Source organism: Gobius niger (genome assembly GCF_951799975.1).
Source record: "Gobius niger genome assembly, chromosome: 9".
Lineage (NCBI taxonomy): Eukaryota > Metazoa > Chordata > Actinopteri > Gobiiformes > Gobiidae > Gobius > Gobius niger.
In genome coordinates this window covers 25,548,206-25,573,180 of record NC_136860.1, presented here as the reverse complement: position 1 = coordinate 25,573,180, position 24,975 = coordinate 25,548,206, and the positions used below count along the sequence as shown (strand labels likewise).

At 41.3% G+C, this 24,975-nt stretch overlaps 2 protein-coding genes across 2 annotated transcripts; one reads left to right on the top strand and one right to left on the bottom strand.

The window, feature by feature from the left end:
• Positions 1 to 5,629: 5,629 nt before the first annotated feature.
• Positions 5,630 to 17,062, bottom strand: septin10 (septin 10). Its single transcript, XM_079562748.1, has 10 exons — positions 16,924 to 17,062; positions 14,861 to 14,975; positions 14,588 to 14,783; positions 11,288 to 11,474; positions 8,967 to 9,128; positions 8,659 to 8,755; positions 7,938 to 8,106; positions 7,444 to 7,576; positions 7,081 to 7,259; positions 5,630 to 6,657 (listed from the first exon to the last, which is right to left on the bottom strand). The coding sequence occupies exons 1-10, from the start codon at positions 16,951 to 16,953 to the stop codon at positions 6,642 to 6,644; spliced, it is 1,284 nt and encodes a 427-aa protein (XP_079418874.1). The 5' UTR covers positions 16,954 to 17,062; the 3' UTR covers positions 5,630 to 6,641.
• Positions 17,063 to 17,476: 414 nt separating this feature from the next.
• On the top strand, positions 17,477 to 22,212 carry sowahca (sosondowah ankyrin repeat domain family Ca). The gene is made up of 4 exons (XM_079563203.1): positions 17,477 to 17,972; positions 18,726 to 19,114; positions 19,778 to 20,167; positions 21,382 to 22,212. Exons 1-4 carry the CDS (start codon positions 17,636 to 17,638, stop codon positions 21,841 to 21,843), a joined length of 1,578 nt encoding a protein of 525 aa, XP_079419329.1. The 5' UTR covers positions 17,477 to 17,635; the 3' UTR covers positions 21,844 to 22,212.
• Positions 22,213 to 24,975: the final 2,763 nt, after the last annotated feature.

Here is a 24,975-nt window from a genome sequence, read left to right as displayed (position 1 = left end):
AAATATTTCAACCTGGATAGACACAGACAAACAAAAGCAGCAATTTGGAAGATTTATTGGCATGAGTATTAGTTTTTGCCGATCAGACCCCGGCTGTAGACATTGATGTAAGAACTGAAGTCAGTATGATCGGACAGGTTGGAGTTAGGGATGTCTTCTCCGGAGCCTGGACACTGGTGGTGGTATGAAAGACCCGTGAAGATGCTGCAGGGAGAAGCCGTAGTTGGAAGAAGCGGAGATGGGGTGGAGGCGGGTCGCATCGCAGCTGGGAAGCAAATGAACCAAGATTGCTGGGGCTTAAAAGCAGGACCGACGTAGATGATTGGCTGCCACGTAGGTGTAGCTCTGAGCTGATGGGCTGAGGTGGAGGTGTGGCCCTCACGGAAGCGATCATTGGCTGGAGGTAGGTGATGCTGAAATTGGTCTCCCAGGCTTAATAGTTGAATTAACGCCAAGGCTTCATAAACATAAAAGGACATCTAAAGTTAAAACGAATGACATACAAATTTGCATGAATGATGGAAGATCTCTTGTAAATGTAAATACTTTTAAGTACCTGGGTCTGTGGTTAGACACTGAGCTATCATTCAATGCTCATATTGAAGCTACAGTCAAGAAAGTTAAATAATGTTTGTGTCAATTGTACTGTTCAATTGATTGCTTCACATTTGGTAAAAGAAAGCGTATTGCGCAGCAACTCCTCTTACCGCTTATTGACTATGCTGATACTGTTCACCACACATCCAGTGCTACGTCTCTCAAACCTCTAGATTTTTCATTGAATTCCATATGTAGATTTGTCCTAAGGTATCCATTTATAGCACATCACTGCACACTCTATGAAAAATTGGACTGGCTTCAACCTAAAGAAAGAAGAATGTATCACTGGTATATATGTATTTTCAATTGTATTAAACAGACAAATGATCAATTTATTTTTAAATTATTTAAAACAGACGAAAGAGCAGAAGAAAACATCGTATCACTCGCCGCGCACGCCAGAGTGTGGTGACGGCTTCCGTCTCTTGTGGGAATTAAGTCCTGCCTCTCGGTGCGTGATTGGACCGATGTGGGTAAAATTGTGAAATGATAGGCTGCGAGGAGCTGTCCAGACGGTTCTTCTTTTGAACAGAAAGGAGGAGTGTCTGGCAGACACTTCTCTTATGACAGGGATTCCCTCCATCCATCCATCCATTTTCTTCCGCTTTATCCGGGGCCGGGTTGCGGGGACAGCAGTCTCGGCAGAGATGCCCAAACTTCCCGATCCACGCACACTTCATCCAGCTGTTCTGGGGGGACCCCGAGGCCTCTTCCCACTAGGACATGCCTGGAACACCTCCCGCAGGAGGCGACCAGGAGGCATCCGAAACAGATGCCCTAGCCACCTTAGCTGGCTCCTTTCGACGTGAAGGAGCAGCGACTCTACTCCGGGCTCCTCCCGGGTAACTGAGCTCCTCACCCGATCTTGAAGGGTGCGCCCAGCCACCCTGCGAAGGAAATTCATTTCAGCCGCTTGTATTCGCGATCTTGTCCTTTCGGTCATTATGACCATAGATGAGAGTGGGAACGTAGATCGATCGGTAAATTGAGAGCTTTGCCCCAACTCATTACACATTTTCTTAGTATTGTGTTATAGTCTGTAATCGTTCCACTGTTGTCTTATTGTTAACTGTTATTTACCTTGTATGTTTTAACAGGTCTCTCTTGCAAATGAGACATCGAGTCTCAAGGGATCACCTGTATAAATAAAGAATAAACAAAAAATAAAAAATTTGAATGGAACATGCTTAAAAAGATGAAAGTCTCAGAGAGAGAAACATACACTGATCTTTCATAATAATAGTGAATATTTTAAGAGGCGGCAGTTAGGGGTTTGTGGAGCCAATTTATTCACTCAAAGGCTCTTTTAGAAATACAGGCAGGAATAAATAAATATTATAGTTTCCAGGCGTACTCCATAGTAGAAAACGTTTTTTGTCAATTTAAAATGTTCATAAAAAAGATTGAATCCGGGTTTGTACAGGTAGGAAAATTCGTGCCATTACTATATTTTAGAATCCTTAAAAACAAAAGAATCGGTCCAAACATTTCAGAAAACATAGATTGAGAGGAAATATTGATTCAAAAAGACAATATGATAAAAAAAAAAATGTGGCCAGTTTCAGCCAAAACTGCAGCTCGAATGTTTGTTTTCGTATAAAACAGTGTTGAGCAATGTCGTTATCCAATTTAAAGGTACATTATGAAACTTCTATGCGAAAAAAAAAGCTGATATTTGTGCTTGTTTGAACTTGTAGTGACTTTACTTTCCATCACAGTGGTCTGTAGGACGCTCCAGGATCAATTGTTCTGTAGGTGTTCTGATGAGAGGGTCCTTCAGCAGTGAAAACCTTCCAATCAATTGGTCCTGGAGCGTCCACTGTAATGGAAAGTAAAGGTGCCATGCTGACCACTCATACAGCTGCGGGGTCACTGAGAGGTCAAACTGTTGCAAAAAGTTGCATAATGCACCTTTAAAGCTGCACTTTTGCCACTGTGTCTTACATTGTTTTGTATTTATACAGGAGCTCGTCATATAATAAGACTATCATGAAAAAGTGAATTCACTTCTGTTATTCAACTTAAACTGTGAAAGTAAGATTTGATAGACTCACTACATGTAGGGCTGGTCGATATATCGATATTTAAGATATATCGATATATTTTTAAATGAGATTTGGAATTAGACCATACCGCATATATCGGGATAGTTCAAATTCAGATAAGCCCTTAAGTTACCAAAAAGAAACAGGTGATCGAAAGCCGATTTGTAAAAGGTTTATCTTAAACTGAGCACTTTATTTTGTTATGTCCAAACGCTGCCCTCAGTAAAAGATTGCCCCATTTTATTTTCTAGGCTATTTTTATTTAAGATGTTTTTTTTTTTTATTTAAATGTGCACCGTACGGAGCTTTGTTATACAGTGATGTTTACATTTTATAGTGAGTTTTCAATAAAACTACTCGTATACAATGGAGTAACTTCCCATTGTCACTAAAATCTATCACATCTTTAAATTTACTTCAACAGGCACTATTTTCAGAGACACCTTGCATCTGTTTTTAATAAAGGACTCTTCTTCTCTGTAATGTAGTAAATCATTGGCTCATTAGAATGCTGTAATGTCATGTGAACAGCCTATGAGGCCTCATTACTTAATTACTTAATTTTTCATTCTTTCATTTTGCATGATTCAATTTTCATTTTGTCAATGTAATCCATGTAATCTACTGTGTAATTTGGGGAGGTGGTGGGTCTTAAGGAGGAGCATAATGCGAATGTTATTGAGTTTCGTCTTTTTTCTGTCTCTCCTTTATCATCTATGTTGCATGTTTTTCTTCCTGTTCAGCTCCAGTAGGCCCTGTGTGTCTGTTTCCTACACTTACCCAGTTTGTATGAGGTGTGTAATTGCTAATTCAGCAGGACTCTCTGAAATGACCAACACAGTCTGGAAATGACAGCCTCATCTCCAGCAGCTGCCTGTGTCTTTCTCCTCTCCACTCCATTTGCATTTAGAGTGACTACACACAAGGGGCAAGGGCAGAGGTAGGACACTAACGAGAGCCTATATAGAATGTCAGATAAGATCAGGAATATAGAAAATAAGTCAACTCGAAGTCTGTACTCAAGTAAAGCTACTGATGCTCTGGAGAATATAGCGCTTGTATACAAAACATAAAATCCAACAAATACTAACTCCCCAGTGATATCTGCTGTTATCTAGCGCAGTTATACAAGTAGGCTGGTAAAGTGCCTGATCCTCTTATGGATGCTCGGATACAGTTGTACTTTTGAAATACCTTGGAAACATCAACAACTAACTCTATTTCAACTTCTGTGGTGGGAGCACTTTCTGAAAAGGGCACCAAAGAGGATCCATGGGATGATCTCTCAGATTGGGGACATGAGCGAACATTGAAGATAATATATTCACACATTTCTAAAGGGCAATTCATGCTGAACCCAATCATTTATATTCATTACATCTTAACATTTTAAGAATAGAAAGAAAGTGCTTATAACAGATGGATGCTGATGATGTGATAATGTGTGTGGTATGAGTAAAGAATAAATCTTAGTTTTACTCAAGTGAAAAGAAAGGTTTATGGTCTAATACATTGGTGACAAATAAGAACTTGCACATCGCCCACTGGTACAGTATAGATGTATGTCCACATGTAAGGAAATTCTATCCTTGTTCCAGAGAATCAATAATAATCAGCGCATACAATGGAAAACTTGGTAAACATGCAACATTTTAATCATAAGTTCTGGTGAAATGACTGAAATCTTATATTCACTTTAAAGTCGAGAGGTGAGTGAAACATTGAGGTGTTGTTAAAAACCAAAATTATAAAGCAGATTTTCTTCTCTTGGTATTTTTGTGTGTGACGATAACATTCATCTCTGCAAGAAATGCGGGGGAAAATGCTTTGACCCGACTGTGTACCTCCCACAGAGAAGCGCAACTTGTCAGTCTTACACACTCACGCTCTCTGGATCACCTCGGGACGTCCTGTAGCCAAGCAGAGCAGCCAGGTGCATCAAGGCGCCTCAGGGAAACCATCAGCTCCGGAAGACTCTTTTTTTTTCCCCCTCTCTCTTTCTTCTCTGTACCTGTCTACCTGTCTGTCTTCTGTGTGTGAGTATGTTTTCAGACGCTTTCAGACAGCTAAAAAGCAGCCAAAGCTGATGGAGGGCAACGTTGCACCCCGTTTGACCTCCAAACAGCCTCAGTACGGGTCATCCCTTTGTGTGTAATGTTTAAATATAGTATGAGAGCTGCAGGGAACAGGCCAAAAATAAAATTTGGTTGAATGTAAATTGGACTGCGATAGAAAATTAAAATAATTTGGCAAAACATTCAATTTGGCATGTTCCGATCTAAAAAGTCAATCACCTATGCCATTTTTTACACTGTGTTGCCATAGCGATGACCAGAACTCTCCATGTTATCCTAATGGAAAAATGTTGGCGTCGCATAATTCAGAACCTTGAGCTTTGTCTATTTCCTCACTGGGCTTTTATCTGAATGAGCTGAAAATGAATGGTGAAAATGATCTCGAGAAGGGTGGAATCAAAATGACTGAGATATTATTACTGAGATATTTGGTGTTCCGCGTTCTCTTTCACCATTTTATATTTGACAAGACAGAGGTTTAATTGAACTGTTTGCTTTAGTAGGTTCAGCTACTTCCTGAGCTAGATTGGCTTTCTGCCAAAGACTACAGAGCCAACCAAAACTACTTACGTGGGTAAACCTACCAGTTCTATCACTAAACTCACAGGCTATAAAGTGTATGAATATTGTACTGCTCTTTGGTTGACTTTGTTGTTTTAAAGTGCGCAAGTCGAGATACAAAATGTTAATGGATAAGGCATAATATCATTAAGTCCACCTGACAACAAAATCTGATTTGGCAAAAATAAAACTGCTCCTAAACTCCAGCGTCCAGTTGTAGAAGTCGCCTGAAGGCAACGACAAACCAACATAACAGCTTGTCCTCACCTGAGGGTAATAATAATAAACGTCTTGGTGGAGGCCATTATTAGCAAAGAAAAACAGCTCACTTGTCAAAAATACATGATTTATTTAGAAAGGATAAAAACACTCCCAAATAACACTGTGGATTCCTTAAACAGGTTACAGGTGTAACACGAGGCACTGGTGCGATTCACTGCATGTGTCTGCTGTTTCTACCCGTCACAATATTAAGGCACTAACTTTGGATCTACAGTGCGCAGAAACTTGGTGTGTTTCAGTTTTAGTTGCATCACAATAAAACTAGGGAGAAAGTAGTGCTTTTTGGCTGTGTGGTAAAATACTACTATGTAAAACACTCAATAGTTAATAATAATAATAAAAAAGGTCAAACACAGCTGAAGCTCCCTCTTGTTCCTGGTTTGCTGACAGGATGTAATAAAGTAAACATAGCACAGTTAAATATACTCTGTAGTACCAAATGCAGAGAAAGCTGTGGCGTCATCACAAAGTTTTACAAAATGTTCCCTTTGCAGAAAATGGCAACTACAGAACCACAAGAGAAAAACAAAGTTGACATGTGTAATCATTCATCAAACTGGATACTGTTGCATTTTTCCATCAAAATGTCAAAATTTGGCCCAAAATGATCCTTCACTCTTATAATACCCACAATGGAAAAAAGCAGAATTGCCAACAAAATTTAAACCCTGTAAAAATAATCTGTAACTAGTAGTAGGAATTCCAAGTGTTTTGTGTAATACATACACTTGAGAAATCACTGTAGTTGGCCCGAGTATGCATGAGCCTATAGTACAAAGTATAACATTTCAAGGTCCCTTCTTATCACACAATATGCTATTAAAAATAAAATACTGAGGCTTCAAAGATGTTCCTCTTTATATGTAAAAGTAAGGAGGTATATGGAAAATAAAAGATACGATGTATAATATATAAAGAAAGGATAAATACAAATATTAAACATATAAAACCCACATAGTAGAATAGAAGTGTCCAGGTCATTAACACAAACTTAACTTTGGCGCAAAATAAAGTCACTGCCGTTAGTGTTTCAGGCTGAAGCTGGAGACAGGCGGAGTTTGCTTCAGATCCATAAACTTTACATGAAGCCAGAGCTGAAAAAACAAACAAACACAGAGGAGCGGAAATCATGCTTTTGTAGCTTTTTCTTTGGGATAAATGTCCTGGGAAAGGTTACACAAGAGAATGTTTCGGAAAATAACAGCAGACAAATAGTCAATATATACTGTAAATGTAACTAGGAACGTATAACTAATAATTGTCAAAACAGGTAAATCATAAAGATGAATATATACAGTACACAAAACCACCACCAGATGGCAGTGTTTATTATAAGACGATTGAACAGTCCAATCTTATGAACACTTCTTTCTTTGGCTGCCACAGTATATCATCTTCTATCATTAATCCAGCATTAATTTGTCGTCACTGATGCAACGAACCAACTCGAGCACAACTTCCAGGAAATACAGGGAGATGTAAAGTTAAAGAGCAGTGATGTGGCTGGTTTGTCTTACTTCTTGCGGTCCTTGTCCTTCTTGCCGTTGGCTGTGAGGCTCTGTCCCTGCAGGAGCTGAGCGGCGGCGCGTCTTTTACTGAACGACACCTGGTCGTCCTCCAGGGCCTTCTTCTTGTCCTCCAGGGTGGCCTTCTCATCAGCGTGGAGCCGCTTCAGCTGCTCAAAACGACTCTGCAGCTAAAGCACAATAAGAGAACTTGTGAGTTACTGTAGCTCTTTAGTCAAGATGTGCAAATTCCTTCTACCTTACATTATATTATCATAGTACATGTTTTTTTTCATTCACTGTCATCACATTAAAAGTAAAGTAAATGAAGCCCCACATCAGCGCGAGTCCACAGATTCATGTCCTCTGGTTTACCTCTCTCTCAGCCTCTTTGAGCTCCGCCTCCTTCTCTTTGACCCTCTGCACAAACATCTGTCTCATCTCGTCCTCTCTCCTCTGCAGCTCCAACAGGAACTCCTGACGCTTCGCTTCGTACGTCTCCTGCAAACTACACACACAGAAACAAGCACGTTTAAAATGTATTGTTAAAGTGAAGTGAAAATGCTTATACAACATTCACTGAAATCCGAGAGGAATAGAGGTTTATGTTGAGACAGTAAATGAAAACAAATGAGTGTGTAATATGAAAATCTGCGGCCTGACCAGGTTTCCCTTTTAGTGAATGGTCAAAGGTGGTTGTTGCTATGAGGCACCTTAAGGTTAGGGCAAAGAGCTGGGAAAGGGTCAAGATTAGGGCTTTCATTACCACTGACTCAGCCATGTGAAAAAAAGACATTAGTATTGAATTATTTTACAGAGTAAGGCTTCATAATGGCCTCAAAAACAGAGCTGCCAGGTGTGTCTCAGACCTGACAGGTTTGCACTCTGGGTCGGTGTCTTTGAAGCCCATCTCCTCCAGTTTGCAGCGTCGGTAGAGCTCGTAGTGACGTGTGTGAGTCTGCTCCCTCAGGTCCTCCATGTTCACACAGATCAGCATCTCCCGCAGCTTCATGAAGTCACAGTGACTCTCGTTCTCAACTGCAATCCACATTGATGTACACAGATGAATTAGGACAGACCAATATCCTCCTGCACATTACAAACTACAGTGTATATAAAGCATCCAGAGAAATGATTGGCTCCAAGTTAGTCTCAACTACGTGTGAAATGCAAAAAAAGAAAAGTTGATATGTGTGCGTATTTGACCTTGTAGTGACCCAGCAGCTGTATGAGTTGTCAGCATGGCGCCTTTACTTTCCATCACGGTGGTCTCGACAACGCTCCAGGATTAATTGTTTTGTAGGTTTTCTGGGGAGATCACTAGAGATCACTGTGACGGAAAGTAAAGCCGCCATGCTCACCACTCACAGCCGCTGGGTCAAAAAGTTCAATAATGCACCTTTAAGTATCTTCCTCCTGAAAGTGCCTCGAAAGCAGATTTACAAATGACCTCTGCTAGACTGAAAAAAAAAGCTTTTCGCTTTTTTTTTTACATTTTTGTTATTAAAATGTCATTAATTATGAAAAGGGTTGCTAAAAGTGTCAATATCAGTGCAGATTATATATATTAAATCAGAAAGTTGAACCAACCTTGTACTATACCCCAGGGATACTGCCGAGCCTTCACCATTTTATTGCCGACCATCACTTCCTCTGTACTTCCTACGACAGCGAACGGTAAATGACCCTAAAACGACACAATGAATCACATTCAGAGTGTACACGTGAAAATATTTAAACCACGCTGAGGTAAAATCACAGGGAATTAATATATATTTTGGTTCTCAGTGCTAGTAGTAGTACAAGCATGCGGTAAGTAAAAGTAAATTAATAACAATAATAGCAGTAGATTGTAGAGCTTCCACCACCTCAGTGCAAATGCAAAGATCACCGCGTACGTTCATGGAGGTGTTGACTTTGGCCACCGTCTCGTCGTCGATGGGGAACTGGTAGATTTGGACTCCGTTGCTGACGAGTTCACTCATAATTTTGATCTTGAACTTGTGCAGCTCGCTCTTACTGATGGTGTCCGCTTTGGCGATCACAGGGATGATGTTAACCTGCAATGACAAACCAGTCAATCAATAATTTTCTTTGGATATGCATTATGGACGCTTAATCATTTCTGTTAGGCTGTTTTCCATTGTAAGCACTGCAAAGTGTAATGCCTTTCCTGAAGCGAATCTCTCCATCCAATAGAGCTTAGAAAACATACATGTTTTTGACCGTTGTAGCTGGTATTTTCTAAAAGGCTGCATCTGTCTGATTACATTAAGTGTCAAAACAAAATAAACTAGTGTCAAGTTTAATTATTGGTAGTAAAAAAGAGTTAAGTGATAGACAGTCTACGAAAACAGAATAGTCCCTGCAGTAGAGCCCTCATGAACAATGAATAAAAAGAGAAAAGGGAGTCTTTAAATTAACTCTGATGTAAAGAGAGGAGTAAGTTACACAGTTGTTTCCATTGTAGAAGAGGTTTTCAAAATCATCCACTTTCTTTAAGAGGACTTTTCGCGTCAATTCTCACTGTCATCTGATCAACTTTAATCAAGCTGAAATGTGTCTATTTAGCAACAAACAACAAAACAAAATAAAACAACAACAAAACTATTTAATAATCAGTCATTTACACATTTTCTTAGTTTAGTAAAGACATTCAGTTATTGTTTAATGATCTGGTTGTGTAAAGACTGAAATAGGAAAACAAAGCCTTGCCATGTAATTGTACGGCATATCATACTGTACACATCTTCAGCAATGATGTAGTAGAAGCTTCAAAAACATGTATGGCCGTAATCATCATAAAAGAACATACCAGAGAATTCAGTACAACTTGGATCTAATTATAGCTGTTGGTCCTGAATTAACTGCTGTAAAGCTACACAATCTGCAGTCATGTTATTTCTGGCATTCACCAGCACATTCCTTCCCAGTGTGCCTGCCATCTCGTCACGCCAAAGACAGCAATGGAACGGCCTGTAGTCACTACTGGAACTTGTATACAAAGCACACAGCCAGCGACAAAGATACAGCGCATGGAGAAGAAGTGCAGTAAATCTCATGAACTAAAATGGCTCTTTCTGTTGAAGGCAGCACATTCAGTATTGTAGGACGGTGCCGTGAAACAAAGGGACAACTCCGGTAAAGTGTGTGCGTGGAGTGATTACAGCATTCCAATGTTTTTTTTGCTCTTTTCACACGCAAATCCAGGGTTACTGACACGCCACAGCAGTGAAATCACACAGCGGCGCAAAAGGACACAACACTGAGAGCATGGGAAAGTCTGTGACCACTTGGGGAGAAAGGGAAGAGAGAGAGAAGGAGTGATGGGGAGAGAGGGAGGGAGGGAGGGGCTTGGCCAACCATTAAAACAGCAAGAGGAGAGACGACCACAGAAAGGGGCCAAAACTTGGGAACGAGGAACATATTTTCATTTTATTTCCATGCTACATTTGAACAGGCTGAGGGAAGTGACACTTCTAATTTACACCAGTTCTCACACACACTACATTCATGAGTAGACAAGGTGGGTGAAGTGTCTTGTCCAAGGACACAACTGCAGGATTATCCTGTCTGAGCCAAAAATTCAAACCACTGACCTTTGGATCCGTGGGCGAATGTTCTAACCAACAATTCCCCCATCCTGCACTGTCCTCTATGATTACCATAACTGCACTGAATCTTACACACATCTGCAGCACATTAGGTTATTTCATGATACATGAAATGACTCTCGTATAAGATCTATCTGCAGATTAGGACTAAGGCTGGGCTGATACCGGTACATAAACGATAACTGGTTTACAAGACATGAACAACACTTTTTTTTCCTGTAATAACATACAGTTTTTATCATCTAGAACCATAAAACAGAACAATAATGTTAATGTATTCCATTAAAGGCCATTTCTTTTAAAATTATATAATTTATTTGAGCGGAAACAACCAACTTCTTTTATTGCTGTCCCTAGACAAACAGGCATCAGTACAGGAAGATACATTTTTCTGGCAACTGCATTTGATACTTAAATTCTTTCAATAGCAGTAGTATCTAAACTTTTTTTTTCCCGAAACTATACTGGTATTGTTTAACGGTACCCAGCCCTAGAAGGGACAAAATGTAATCTTCTCAAAGCATCTTTCAGCAGAGACAATTTTGGTAATAAAAAAAAAGAAAAAAAAAGAGAGATAAAATACTTCATATTTGACGTAAACCCACCTTGCTGTCCAGTTTCTTCATAGTGACCAGGTCCAGAGACTTGAGCGAGTGGCCTGATGGGGAGATGAAGTAGAGGCAGGCGTGGACACGCGAGTCGTGGTAGTTGTGCAGTGAGCGTTTGATCTTCAGCTCCTCCTGTAAATAACTCTCGAACTGTCTGTCGATGTAGTCCACCACCGGCTGGTAACTACAACACCCAACACAAAAACAAACCTTGTATGTCAATTATTCATTAATATGGGAATTACACAGAATAAACGTAGGACAGTTCATACTTTACAAAATAGAAATGAACAAACCTGGTGCATGAAAAGAAAATACTTCTATAAATGTAACTTGTTTGCAACTTGGAAAGGAGTGTAGAGCTTCAAGTTAGATAAACCTGCACTACATTCTGGTTTGTACAGTTTCCAGGTGCAATAAAAGTATTTGTGATGGCTGTAAACCAAACATAAGTTTATACTTGTATGATTATTAGATGAAACAGTACTTGTATTTGACTTCATTTTAAACAGGACCATTTCAATCTATCTCAATCCTTTGCCAGATCCAGCTGCCAAAAGAACAGCTTTAGCCACCGGGCTGTCAAAAAGCTTTCCATCTTCCCAACCCTACTAATACTGCCTTTAACATTTTTTGTAATAGTTTGTTTACTTAATTATTCACTGTTTATACTTTTGTCCCCACAAAGTCATTGGTAGTCATTGTACATAAGATACCACTATTTTACGATTAAATAGTTTTTTTCTCTTACATTTTCTGCCTATTTACACGCCCTGAGTGTGAGAGCTGAATGGAACAAGTAAATTTCTCCATTGTGAGATCAATAGGACATCTTATCTTAACCCCTTTTGTGTTTTATTTATTTATTTATTTTATATACACAAAAAATATAACAACACTGTTTTTGCTCCCGTTTTTTTCATGCTCCTCAAAGACATTCCACATTTTCTATACACAAAATACCCACTTCTCTCAAATAGTGTTAATAAATCTGTCTAAAACTGTGTGAGTGAGCACTTCTCCTTTGCCGAGCTAATCCATCCCACCTTCTGGTGTGGCACATCAACATGCTGATTAGACCACATAAATATTGTGGCTTAGGCTGGCCACAATAAAAGGCCACTCTGAAATGTTCAGTTTTACACATGTAGCATTTTTTCATAAGATGTCTTTGAGTTCAGCTTAAGAAAAATGAGAGCAAAAACAAAATTGTTGCGTTTATATTTTTGTTTAGTGTAGTGTTATTGTTGTTTTTCTTTACTGACGGGTTGTGTAGGATTTTTGAGGCCTTTTGTATGTATTTGTTCCACCAGCCACTAGGTGGCACTGCACTTCCTGTTTGTGTCCAGGTGAGCCTATTTAAGGGCTGAAGGGAGTGGCCTCAGTGCTGCAAAGTGAAGGCAAACAGTTTTTGACCGTGATGTTAAGCTGTTGAAATATGGAAATGAAAAAGGATTCTTCACTTAACACAGGAGTACTGGGCTCTTTCACGCGTGCTAAACACCCTTTTACTTTGCCAGCCTAGCAAACAGTGGTATAGGGCCGCTGGCCGCTACATTTAGTCAAAAACTTGCCTCAAGGAACTTGTTGGAACGCCTGGCTGTAAGTAGGCTTTGCGTATTATTGGACCTTTTGCATTTCGACCGGGTGCGCCATTGGTGTGTAACCCGCGAAGTAGGAAGGAGGAAGCCTGACCGCGGCTGCGGGGAGGGCGTGGGTCTGCGAGGCCTCCATGCACATGGTGGAGGGCCTGACGCTGGAGATTCGCGAGGACGCAGGACCCAGACGTGAACGGAACGGTGCGGCGGAGATTCGCTGCACTGCAAGGAGGAGGTACGATAGCAGCGCGGCAAGAAGACGCGGTACCGTGCGGTGGTGGATCGTACGGCCCGAGGAGCAGATGCGGTTGCAGCGCGAAGGCGGAGAGGAGGACCGCGAGGATCAAAGGCGGGGCTGTGCACCTCGAGGAGCGGACACGGTATCAGCGCGGCGGTGGGGAGCACCGCGTTCATCCTGGATCTTCACTACAGGCGCGGCAGAACGCAGCGATCTTTGTCCCTATAATGGATGCCTGTGAAGACCCAGGGGCCTGTGATGGCTTTGAGGAGGTGGACTGGGAAGGGCCGGAGATATTCGTTCCACTGAGTGTTGCCTGTGATGAAGCAGGGACCGGGGATGAGTTTGAAGAAGTGGACTGGGAGGGACCACCGATATATGTCCCAGTGGCGGTTCCGTGTACTGATGCAGGGACCTGTATGTGTCACATTGAGTCAGACATCACTTCAACTGTGACAGAGGAAGCCCCTCCAAAAGACTCCAGTTCAGAGCTGTTGGTGGACAGTCCACAGGACGTGCTTCCCCAAACTGAGACCAGGGAGGGCATGTTAAACCTCAGTAAAACGAATGAGCCGGTGATTGTGAATTTTGACTGTGACAAAAATGATGCCCCAAGTAAAAATGTCATCTCTGTATTTGTTCAGTGTGGTTTGGTCAAGTTAAATGCAGCTTGCTTTGAAAATCAAGTTTTGGAAATGACGATATGGTCAGCATTTTCTTTGCAAATGGAGAGCGATGCATTGACTGCTGAAGTTCATGATAAAGCACCATGTCTGTTCTATTTGAAACCAAGGAAAATGTTCAAACATACGAGATGGAAATGTAATTTTAGATTTGTGTAAAGATGTGTACTGATTTATGCCATATGTTTTTGTACCTTTGGATTATGATTGTGATACTGGTTAATATCTAACTTTTGGTGAAGAAAATGTAACTTTAAATCAAAATGGCTCTTGAATCAAAAGAATTGTAATTGTGTTTCACTCCATGCTACACAATTAAGGGGCCGGTGTGTAGGAGCTATTTTTGAGGCCTTTTGTATGTATTTGTTCCACCAGCCACTAGGTGGCACTGCACTTCCTGTTTGTGTCCAGGTGAGCCTATTTAAGGGCTGAAGGGAGTGGCCTCAGTGCTGCAAAGTGAAGGCAAACAGTTTTTGACCGTGATGTTAAGCTGTTGAAATATGGAAATGAAAAAGGATTCTTCACTTAACACAGGAGTACTGGGCTCTTTCACGCGTGCTAAACACCCTTTTACTTTGCCAGCCTAGCAGACAGTGGTATAGGGCCGCTGGCCGCTACAGGTTGTGAGTAACATAATTGTGATTCTGATTATCCTTTACATATGGTAGAATTGACAACAACTAACTAACAGAATTGCAAATTCTATTTATGTAAATGGTTTGGAGATGCATTAAATATTAATGTATTGTAATGTTAGTACAACTGCAGTAATTCCTACCTCTCCTGCTTGTTCATCTGATCTCCAAAGCCCACTGTGTTGACCACTGTGAGGCGCAGCCGCACGTTGCTTTCCTGTAAATCGTAGGTCTGGGCCCGAAGCTTCACCTGAGGCTCAAAGTGGGACGACTCGAAGTTCTCAAAGTTAGTGTTAAAAAGTGTGTCCATTAAAGTCGACTTTCCGATACCAGTCTCTCCTGCAAGGACATAATAATGCATCAGTTTACAAGTCAAAAACATTATTAAATTAAAGTGAATTAAAGTGATTTTGTACCAATGCAGAGGATGTTGAAGCAGAAGCCCTGGCAGATGGATTTGTTGACCAGTTGATCGGGGAGACTGTCAAAGCCCACATGACCAGCCAAATTCAGGGGACGAATGTTTTTATCCTGGAAACAAAATAAAATCACATCATCACACAAGTTTGATAAAAGACTAAATTGACATATCTTAAAGGAATAGGCCACCGTTTTTACATACAAAGATATGTTCTTACCTCACTTTAGACGTGTTAATATATCCCCGTCTGGTCTTTGTCCGTGCGCTCTGCCAGGCAAACGGAGCACATACGCAGCCTCTCCCACATGTCCTATAGCTCCAAAAAAGCTCACGATAGAAGCTACCAAGCTCTTCCACGTGTTCCCTATTTAAATAAAGTTACGTGAAGTGTTTTCATGCGAAGTATATTTACCCAGAAATGTAGCATGTCGATTTTATAAGCAAATAAAAAGGGGGACTATATTGTGAGGCGTAATGATACGAGGAGTAAAACGTCCGCGCAGTAACTCCTAAAGGTTATTGACGGAAGTGAGCGGGGGAAGTCTTTAGGAGTTACTACGCGGACGCTGTGCTCCTCGTATCATTACGCCTCACAATATAGTCCCCCTTTTTATTTGCTTATAAAATCAACATGCTACATTTCTGGGTTAATATACTTCGCATGAAAACACTTCACGTAACTTTATTTAAATAGGGAACACGTGGAAGAGCTTGGTAGCTTCTATCATGAGCTTTTTCGGAGCTATGTGACATGTGGGAGAGGCTGCGTATGTGCTCCGTTTGCGTGACAGAGCGCGCGGACAAAGACCAGACGGGGATATATTAACTCGACTAAAGTGAGCTAAGAACATATCTTAGTATGTAAAAACGGTGGCCTATTCCTTTAAGATCAGCTGGGCAAGAAAAGCCTGAATTCCATTGCCGGGCCGAGAGGGGCCGTATGGAGATTGCATGGTTTCCCCTGCCACGAAAAACATGTACAGTAGAATCCCCCTTTCGGCCCAGGATGAATGACTGTGTGTTCATGAGTGCGAGGGAGGGACAATGGCCACAATCTGGTGTGGCATAAACAAATAAATAAATAAATTCCCCTTTTAATCCTGTCAGAACAAGAACTGGGGTGTATTTACAGAAGTGAGTTGCATTCCTATTGCATGTCCTAGTGGGACAAGGCCTCGTGGAAGACCCAGGACACGGTGGTGGGACTATGTCTCCGAGCTGGCCTGGTGTCGCCTCGGGGTCCCCCCAGAACAGCTGGAGGAAGTGTGTGTGGACCGGGAAGTTTGGGCATCTCTGCTGAGACTGCTGCCCCCGCGACCCGGCCCCGGATAAAGCGGAAGAAAATGGATGGATGGATGGATGGATGGAGTTGCATTCGAATAAACAGTTGTTTTAAGAATGATTACTAATGTGGTGATATTGTTGAGCGACTGAAATCAGCATAGTTCTTTTTTGTTATCATTGTTGTGGGTAATCTCACAGGCTTACATAAAGGTCAGTCTTTAATGTGAGCAGGGTTAACCTGAAAATTATAATAAAAGAAACAACAAAAAGAAAGCAACATTAAGGTGCAACTGGAGTAAAGGACACTGACAGTGCCACCACAACATTACCATACAACATACTTATCTGAAGTGTCATTCATAAGTTACAGAAGAACACCTTTATACTCATCATTATTATCATTTATACTGTTAGACCACAAAGTGATTTTGCTGCCACGTTTAGCCATAAGACACTGAAAAAAACTAAATGTACACTATACTCTCTAAATATACTATTAACTTTTTTGTGCAATGGCTTTCTTTGAATGGAGAAAGAACATGACTCATCTTTGGTAAACCACATACTTTGAAGGGTAGTTTTGCAACACATATCCTCTCTAGGTGTAAAGAATGATACAGCAAAAGTACGTTTCAGTAAAAGTTATCCCAAACGAAGAGTTGTTGTTTCTTTTCGGCTAGCTGCAGCTAACCTAACATTAGCATCGGACACTCCCTGGAATACTATGAATGTTTGGATTAGTCTGTAAAAAAAACAACACACACATACACATACCAGCTGGCGAGCGACATCAGAGGAAGCCATTTCAATGCGCGTAACACTGGTTAAATAAAAGTTTAAAAAGTTAAAACAAAGTAAAAACTGCTTATTTGAAAATCCTCCCCAGACCGTCCCACTGTGGCCGTCTAGCGTCGACTGGACAGACTGTACCATGCTTGGCAAAAGAGAAATAATCGGATTTGTTTTATTACATTTTATTACTATACATAAAATGTTTGCAATAGTAGGAGTTAAAATGTGTACACAGGCAAGGCTTAAAACAAATAGTCAGTTTTCCTGCGATAATTTGGTGATTTCCTCAAAAAACTGTAGGTTCAACGTCTCTAACCACCCCTTTGTCACACTCTAATGGTACGATCCGTCCATTTTTCTCATTTCTCAAAGATGCGTTGAAAAGGGTCTGATTTTCATGTTTGTTTATGAGTCCTGAAATAGACACATTCCATAGATAATAAAGAATAATCCTGAAATAAATGCTATTTGCAACAATTCACCCGGTATGTTTGTACATTATGGCGCCCCCTATCTGTCACACCGGTCCATACACATAAACGGTGGTGTTTCCCACAGAGGAGGAGAGAAGAGGGAGGCCGAGGATGAAGATGCTGTCATGCTGTCACCGATACGAGAGAATGGCAGCGACGTGAAAACAACCTTATTTTTACGCGTCTTTGTTTGACGTTTGCTATTCCCCCCCTCACAAAACATGACATCCCAATGCACAGAGCAAGCCGTGCGGGACTACGTAAAGGACCGAGGAGGGAGGGTCCCGCGGATGGAGCTGATCGATCATTTCCTAGCGGATTGTGATGATGGGACGGAATCATCCGAGGTTGAGGAGAGGCGCGAGATGGTCAGGCGCATCGTGGACGCCGTGGGGTTGGTCAACGTGGAGGACGGGGTGAAATTTGTGTGTTTGAACGGCGAAAACGGCGACGGGGAGGCGATGCGTTCAGGCTCGGATGCGCACGGCCAGCCTCATACAGAATGCAATGGGAATATTCACTTTGTCAATGGCAACCCTGACAACGAGCAGCAAACAGGTGAGTCAGACTCTTTACTGCAGGCCTGTTTGATCACAGATGCCAGTCCAGTGGCTCACAAGCACCAAATCTAGGCAGGATACTTAAAATGCTTCTTCTGTCCACACACAGTAGGCTATATGTTATTGTTTAGCTGTGGCATATAGGCCTATAGTGTATATGCATGCACAAAACACACATGTAGCGAGCTAGCTTTCATTTTATTATGGTGTTATTAGAGTGTTGTTTATTATTATAGGGGCTGTACTTGAAAGAGTGCTGAGCCCATCCCAGATTTTGCTGCCCTACTTTTAAAGCCCCTCCAGCAATGTACATTCAGATACTGCCCTCTACTACTCTACTGTAATAATTAGATAGGCGTGATTGTGTGAGAATGATGATCTTTTCGCTTAAATACAACGTGATAACAAGCAGTCAGCTTCTAAAACATGTTGTAAGAATGCCAAAAAAGTATTGGAAGCTTGTAATTTTCCATTTGCCAAATCCACATTAGTGCATCAATTAAGTCAGTGGTTTCCAGCTAATGTGGTTTCAAGCTGCACCTCAAGCAAAACAAATAAAAATAAAACATTCTTCAGTGTGACCCTGTTACACTAAGTAATGTCAAATACAGTAGGCCTGTTTGCAAAGCTCTTCTAGTACTTCTAGTTTTTACAGCAGCATCCATATAGAAAGAATACAGATGAATACACAGTTAACTATATTTGCCTACAGTTTAAGCCGATTGTTATGTTTCTGTGTTGTTTGCCACAGGGGAATCCGGTCCACCTGCTGGCCCCCTTGACAACGACAAAGAGTCCAATGGCAACAAGCAGCCCGCCACCCCATCCCAAAACAACAGACACGGCACCTCTACCTTAGGAGGAGGCGGGGCGGGGGAGGTGAGGCTGAGAGACAGAAGGAGGCGGGAGTCGGCCCCTGTCATCGGGGCGTCCGAGCTGGACCAGGTGCATGCAATAGGTGCCCACAGTCAGCAAATGAGGGCCCTGCGGAGAGTATCCAAAGGCTCCCAGCGCGCCATCCTCACCAGCTGTTTATCCGAGGACAGCACTCTGGAGGGACTGGAGACCATTGGGGACATACAAACGCCCAAAGGCAGTCGCAGGAACTTCATAGAGCTGATGATGAGCAGCTCTCCACAGGTATATCACATAAAGACGTTTTGTTGTTATTGGATATTGCATGAATCATTTCTGTTTGTTGCAATATGAGGCCTTTTAGTTGTTTCCTGGTTATTTCGAACAGACCGGCCTGGGGCTGGTTGTGAAAGTCAGAGACAGAGACAGCTTTCAAAAAGTGATATAGTGTTTACCTCCTCGTGACATCTGAGGTCAGCTTTATCAGACCAATGGGGATTTAATAATTAGTGATAGTTATAGTAGTCATAGAGCCAGGCTTTAGTCATAACCTGGCTGTATGAAGTTTGCTGTGGCTTTTGAGGCAATGAGTCTATTAGAGAAGATATAACCCTTTCTTTAATCCTTAGAAATCTGAGCTGAAATTATTTCAACGAGTTCAGTGAAGTAGTCTGGACTTCAAAAACACAGAGAAGTAGACTGACTGAATATTAATGTAACTACACAACTCCAGGTGTTATAAAAATACTTTTTTTGATCTTTTAACCACACTGAAGTACAGCACTCTTGATTTGATAGCATACTCCTAAAGTGTCTTTTCCATACATGTATTTTTTTTTATTATAAAATGTAAAATATCAACGCTAAAGGGCCCAAAATAATGTGTACAGGCCACAGTTATACATGATATTTCCACTTTAAAGCATGTGTCTCTCCCCTCTTTCACAGGTACGCAGGTCTCTTATAAACCGTGGCTCTCGTCTGCGGGACTCAATGCGAAGCGATGGTGACTCCACATCAATCCTCTCCTCCAACACTGACGAAGACTGCACCGCCGTCACCCTGGACCCCCTGGAGCACGAGTGGATGCTGTGCGCCTCTGACGGCCTGTGGGAGAGCCTGCAGCCTCTGTTAGCTGTGGAGCCCAGTTTAGTGGCCAAGAAGGACTTCGTGACCGGCTTCACCTGCCTGCACTGGGCCGCAAAACAGGGCAAGGCTGAGCTAATCTCGCAGCTGCTAACCTTCACGAAAGACAACAGCATCTCGGTGAACGTGAATGTGAGATCGAGCGCCGGGTACACGCCTCTGCACCTGGCGGCCATGCACGGACACGTACAGGTGGGTTTTAGAGACGTCAGTGTAAGTGGCTATCATGTGTTGCAGTGGCTCAGTGGACCATGATGACTGCTCACCTTCTGCCGCTGTAATAGACCATGGTAATTATTTATGCATTGTCAGCGGGAGGTAGTCGAGTGATAATCTGAGAACATTTTTGTTTAAATTCACTTTAATTGCCATTCCAACTGTTTTTATAATAACTTAGTGTACAAAAACAATTATTATTAAATATTTGCTGATGACTTAATAGACTTACATTCCACTACAAGCACTTTATCACGGTGTTACAGTAGCCATTGTTCATTCATCCGAACACTCACGGGTGGTAATTTACAAATACTGTATAGCCGCAACTAGTCCGTGCCAGCGCTTTTGCAAAACGACACAAAGATAGGCAGTAGGCATAGATAGATAAGCACACCGTCACCTGACCTTTCCGGTTATATGATGATCACTGTACCACTGTCCCAAGTCTACTCCAATAGATTAATAGCACTGAAAAACGTATGCTACTGAAACAATAGCAACTACTTAGTGTTAGAGGATAACATTAAATCGCTATTTATCATACTGGGTCAAGCTGTAAAGTCGTACTATCCGTGGGTCAAGCTGTACAGTTGTACTATCTCTGTCATAGCCTCGACTTTGGTACTCAGGCGCCACTCTCAGCAACTGAATGTTTCCGTGCATATCAGTATGACGCTCTAAGAGGGTATTTATCCCTTTTCTGTGGAAGCATAGACAGACTTGAATGGTAGGACTAGTGCAATGTCTCGAGTTCATGTCGCCGGGTCCTGTACCAATGGTAAATAAACATCTCCAGTATAAGACATCCAGACTGCTGCCTATTTTTCATCTATCCTCTCGAACACCATTGTTAATTCTCTAACACTTAGAAAGTCTTCTTTAATGCAACTGGAGTTTAAAAAGTAACTTACCACTACAGTGTTTGAAGAGAAGCCAATGAAAATGAAATGGGTTTAAAGCTGCACTACCTGAAATACTCTGTATCAAACTGTGAAAATCGTTGGTAGTTGAGTAAAATGTCTCAGCTGTTCCCTAACCGGGTTTGTAACTCTTGAATGAAGTTTACTCTCTTGAGCACTGTTCAGGACAAGCTGGATGTCTATTTTAGAGTACTTCACCTGTTGTTATCCTTTTTTATTTTATGCCTCATACAGCTACATTGTGAGTTTGTTGTGTGTTGATTCCAGGTGGTGCGTGTGTTGCTGTCAGACTGGGAGGCAGATCCTGAAGCCCGTGACTACAGCGGGAGACGAGCCATCCAGTACCTCCCCCCTCCCTTGGTTGCTGGTCTACACGAGGAGGGCGTGGTCACCTCACCTGGTACAGAGTCCGACAGCGAAACCACCAACAGCAGCACCACTTGGGGGCGCTGGCGTTTACCCAAAGTGCTACAGGGCAATCTGAACCCGCTGCGCCTCCTTAACCCACCAGCGGAGGCAGCAGAGGATGGGACCGGGTCTGGGAAGAGTAAGGGAGGCATACAGAGGAAGTCTTCTCTTAGCCGATTAAACGCTCGGCTCCATAGGGGGCGCCACCGAGCACAAATCATACACAGCGCCTCCTTCAGGGACGCCGGCGAAGTGGGGAAGTCAGAAGAGCTGCCAAAAAGTCCGATGCGAACTCGGCCACTGTCTAATCTGTTTGGGTAAAATGACAAATGAAGTTTTTAGTGATTGCGATCGCTCCAACAGATAACTTACCTCTCTCGGACACATGTTCATCTCTGCAGTTATACGTGAACTCTCTTTGTCTGTGTACAGGATTTATGCAAAAAAAATAACCAGCTAACTTTTTGGTGCAAAGTTAGACTGCCAAGGAAGCGTTTCGGCCAAGATCCTTCAAATAAAACATTCCATCATAACATTCCTCATCATTTTAATCAGGTACACACCTCATCACAAGTATGGAGGGACCACATTATTTTCATTTCAAACAGAATCCTCGATATTCTGCTGCTATTCTGCAATCAAAACAAACATAAAATTGACACTCATGTGACTTTAAAGAGAGGGTATTATGCACAATCACCTTTTTACAGATTTTTACCATGTTACAATGTCTCATCAAAAACAAACCGGGAGTTGTATTTCAAGCCACATCTTTGAGTAATCTTTGAATATTCTCCAGTGGCTATTCTTAGCATTTTTAGATCTATATTTCATTTTCTAACCAACAACGTGTGAGATAGTGATAAAGATGTGTTTGACATTGTTACCAAACACCTACACAAGGCATAATACCCCCTCTTTAATCCTGTTACCATGCTGTTGCTATGCTGTGACATCACCTACATAACCTCTACATAAATCCTGACATATTTTTGTTCCAGATGCTGTTTTAAACTTACTGTATGTTTCCTTAAAAGCACAATATTCACATAACTTAATTTTTAAATTTATAAATTAAAATCTACAAATTTTATTTATTAGACTTAATTTACTAAATGTATTTTTTGTTCTTTTCTCATTCCATGAAATCTTTAACATACAATTTGTGTATATCATTAACTATAACTATTTTCTTTGTTGGATGGTGCTAGAATGTTTTTATATTTGTTAGTTTAAGTAGCAGATTTTACAACTATACTCAAAATGAACCACATCAATCCATATCATGTCTACATTTGCACTCGTCACTTTGGGAATAGGAGGGTGGTCATTCATAGCACGGGCCTGTTGAGTTATTTTTGGACCTATAATTTAAAGTCATCCATTGACATTTTGATTCACCATGAACACAACACAATGTACCTCTTGAATACAACTCTTTCTTGTTGTAAGTATTTATAGGAAAAACATTAAGACAAGTCACATTCCCTGCCATTGTAGCACTCTGATGACAATTAGCCCCATGTCTAAAAATAAGCTACCTTTGATACTTCCAAAACCTCTTCCATTGTACTCTGTATGATGCAAAGCGCTTTACTGCCCTTGTGTATTGACCCTGCATGTGTACAATCATTGGCTCATACCTAATTTAATTCATTTCGTTTTGTTTTTCCCCAAATATGTGATTGAACCTCCTATCGCACCCTAAATCTGAATGAATGTACCGCTAGTATTTTGTAGCGCTGCTTGTAGGGCTACATTTGTTGTAAATTTGTACAGGCCACTGTAAAGAGCATGAAGAGGGAAAGTCTTCTTACCTTGCGTGCAATGTTTCTTAATTTGTCCATTAACCAAGTCTGTGAAGTTTTGTGTCATGTGAAATCTGAGCCACTTAATTTTCTCAGCCCTGAATGTGAATTAAAGCAATAGTTGTTTAATAATCCACAGTTGTTCTGATTTGTCCCTCAGGTGAAACAAGAGGTAACATATGATTTCCCGAACATGGCGACAGTATGTTTGACCAGGGGTTTCCAAACTCTTCAGCCCCAAAAATGACCCTGTATACAACCTTCAACCCATAGATTAAGGCCACTTGTATGGTCACTTGAATCGATATAAGAAATAAATTTCAAGTTTGAGTGAAAACTGTCCCTTTTCTAACATGTTGAAATAATGTTAGTGTCCTAAACTCCACTTTGATGACATCTATACATATACATGTATATACATCTATAACTTGTTATCACTTTTGAATTGATTTCGATAACTCTTTAAAGCGTCATTTTCTTAATTGCAGCAGAAACATATCTTACCCATAATTTAACATTCACGGCTAAGATATTTTGTCTTCTTGATTAAATCGCTGCGTGTGCTTTCTCCATACTGTTGAACACCGGTGTCTGACTCTGAATGATACTGTCCCTTTAGCCGCTCGTCCTGCTGACACAGCTTATTGTCCCGGGCCGATAGAGCTGAATAATTGATGTCCATATGCCCCCCCTGTCCCTCGGCTTTGCTCCTGTTTTTAGAGTTTATCCTCAGCTTCCTGTCCACAAGCTGTGCACCTCTCACTACTCTGTGAATATTGACTGACAGCCTCCACTCTGCACCTGGCGTTGTGGGACCACTCCAGGAGGGCTTGGATTACACATCAATTTACTGTAAAGGTTTTATCTAATGAGGTTGAGTCACTGAGCTGACCACATGCATTATTCGGAGAGAGACGTGAGATTATTATTCAATGTCGGCTAGACTTTTGGATGGTGGTAGTCCGTAAAAAGATTTATTTTATTTTTTTTTATTAATCAATAGTTAAGCACATTCTGTAAAAGCATATAAACAATCCATTGATTTCTGAACACCTGGCAGACAATCCTGTTGCCAATAATCTTTAGATAGGCTAACTTTCCTCTCTTTCTTTGTGGCAACTTGTAAAAATGTACTTCATCCACTCCACCGTAAACAACACCTGAATACAAATGAGTCATGGAGGGCATAAGGGGTTTCTATGCCTGTTCTGTTCCCATCGCCTCAGAGTCTAAAGCAGAGATGTCTTTTGATCGCTGCTCATCAGGACAGAGTAGAAGTCTGACTGAGGCTATTCTGACCTACATTCAGGGAGCGAGTAATGCCTATTATGTAAATTCCTCTGCCATCTTTTCGGGGAAACTGTGCCAAGTTTACTGCCCGGGGGCCTCCACTGGACATTTATCTAGGCCTATGTGTCCAATCCATTCACTGTTTGCTTTCACCAAAATACACAGCACGTTTCTGGTGCTGTGTAAGAAAATCTAAGCTAAAAATAGAGATATTATTTTAAAACCACTGCACAATGTATTGCCAAAAATATTGTATTACAATATTAGGTGATACAATATCCTCATCGCATAAAAACACTAATGTCTTCCATCTGACAGAGATTGACACAATTTCTATCAACTCAGCCTGAAAGAA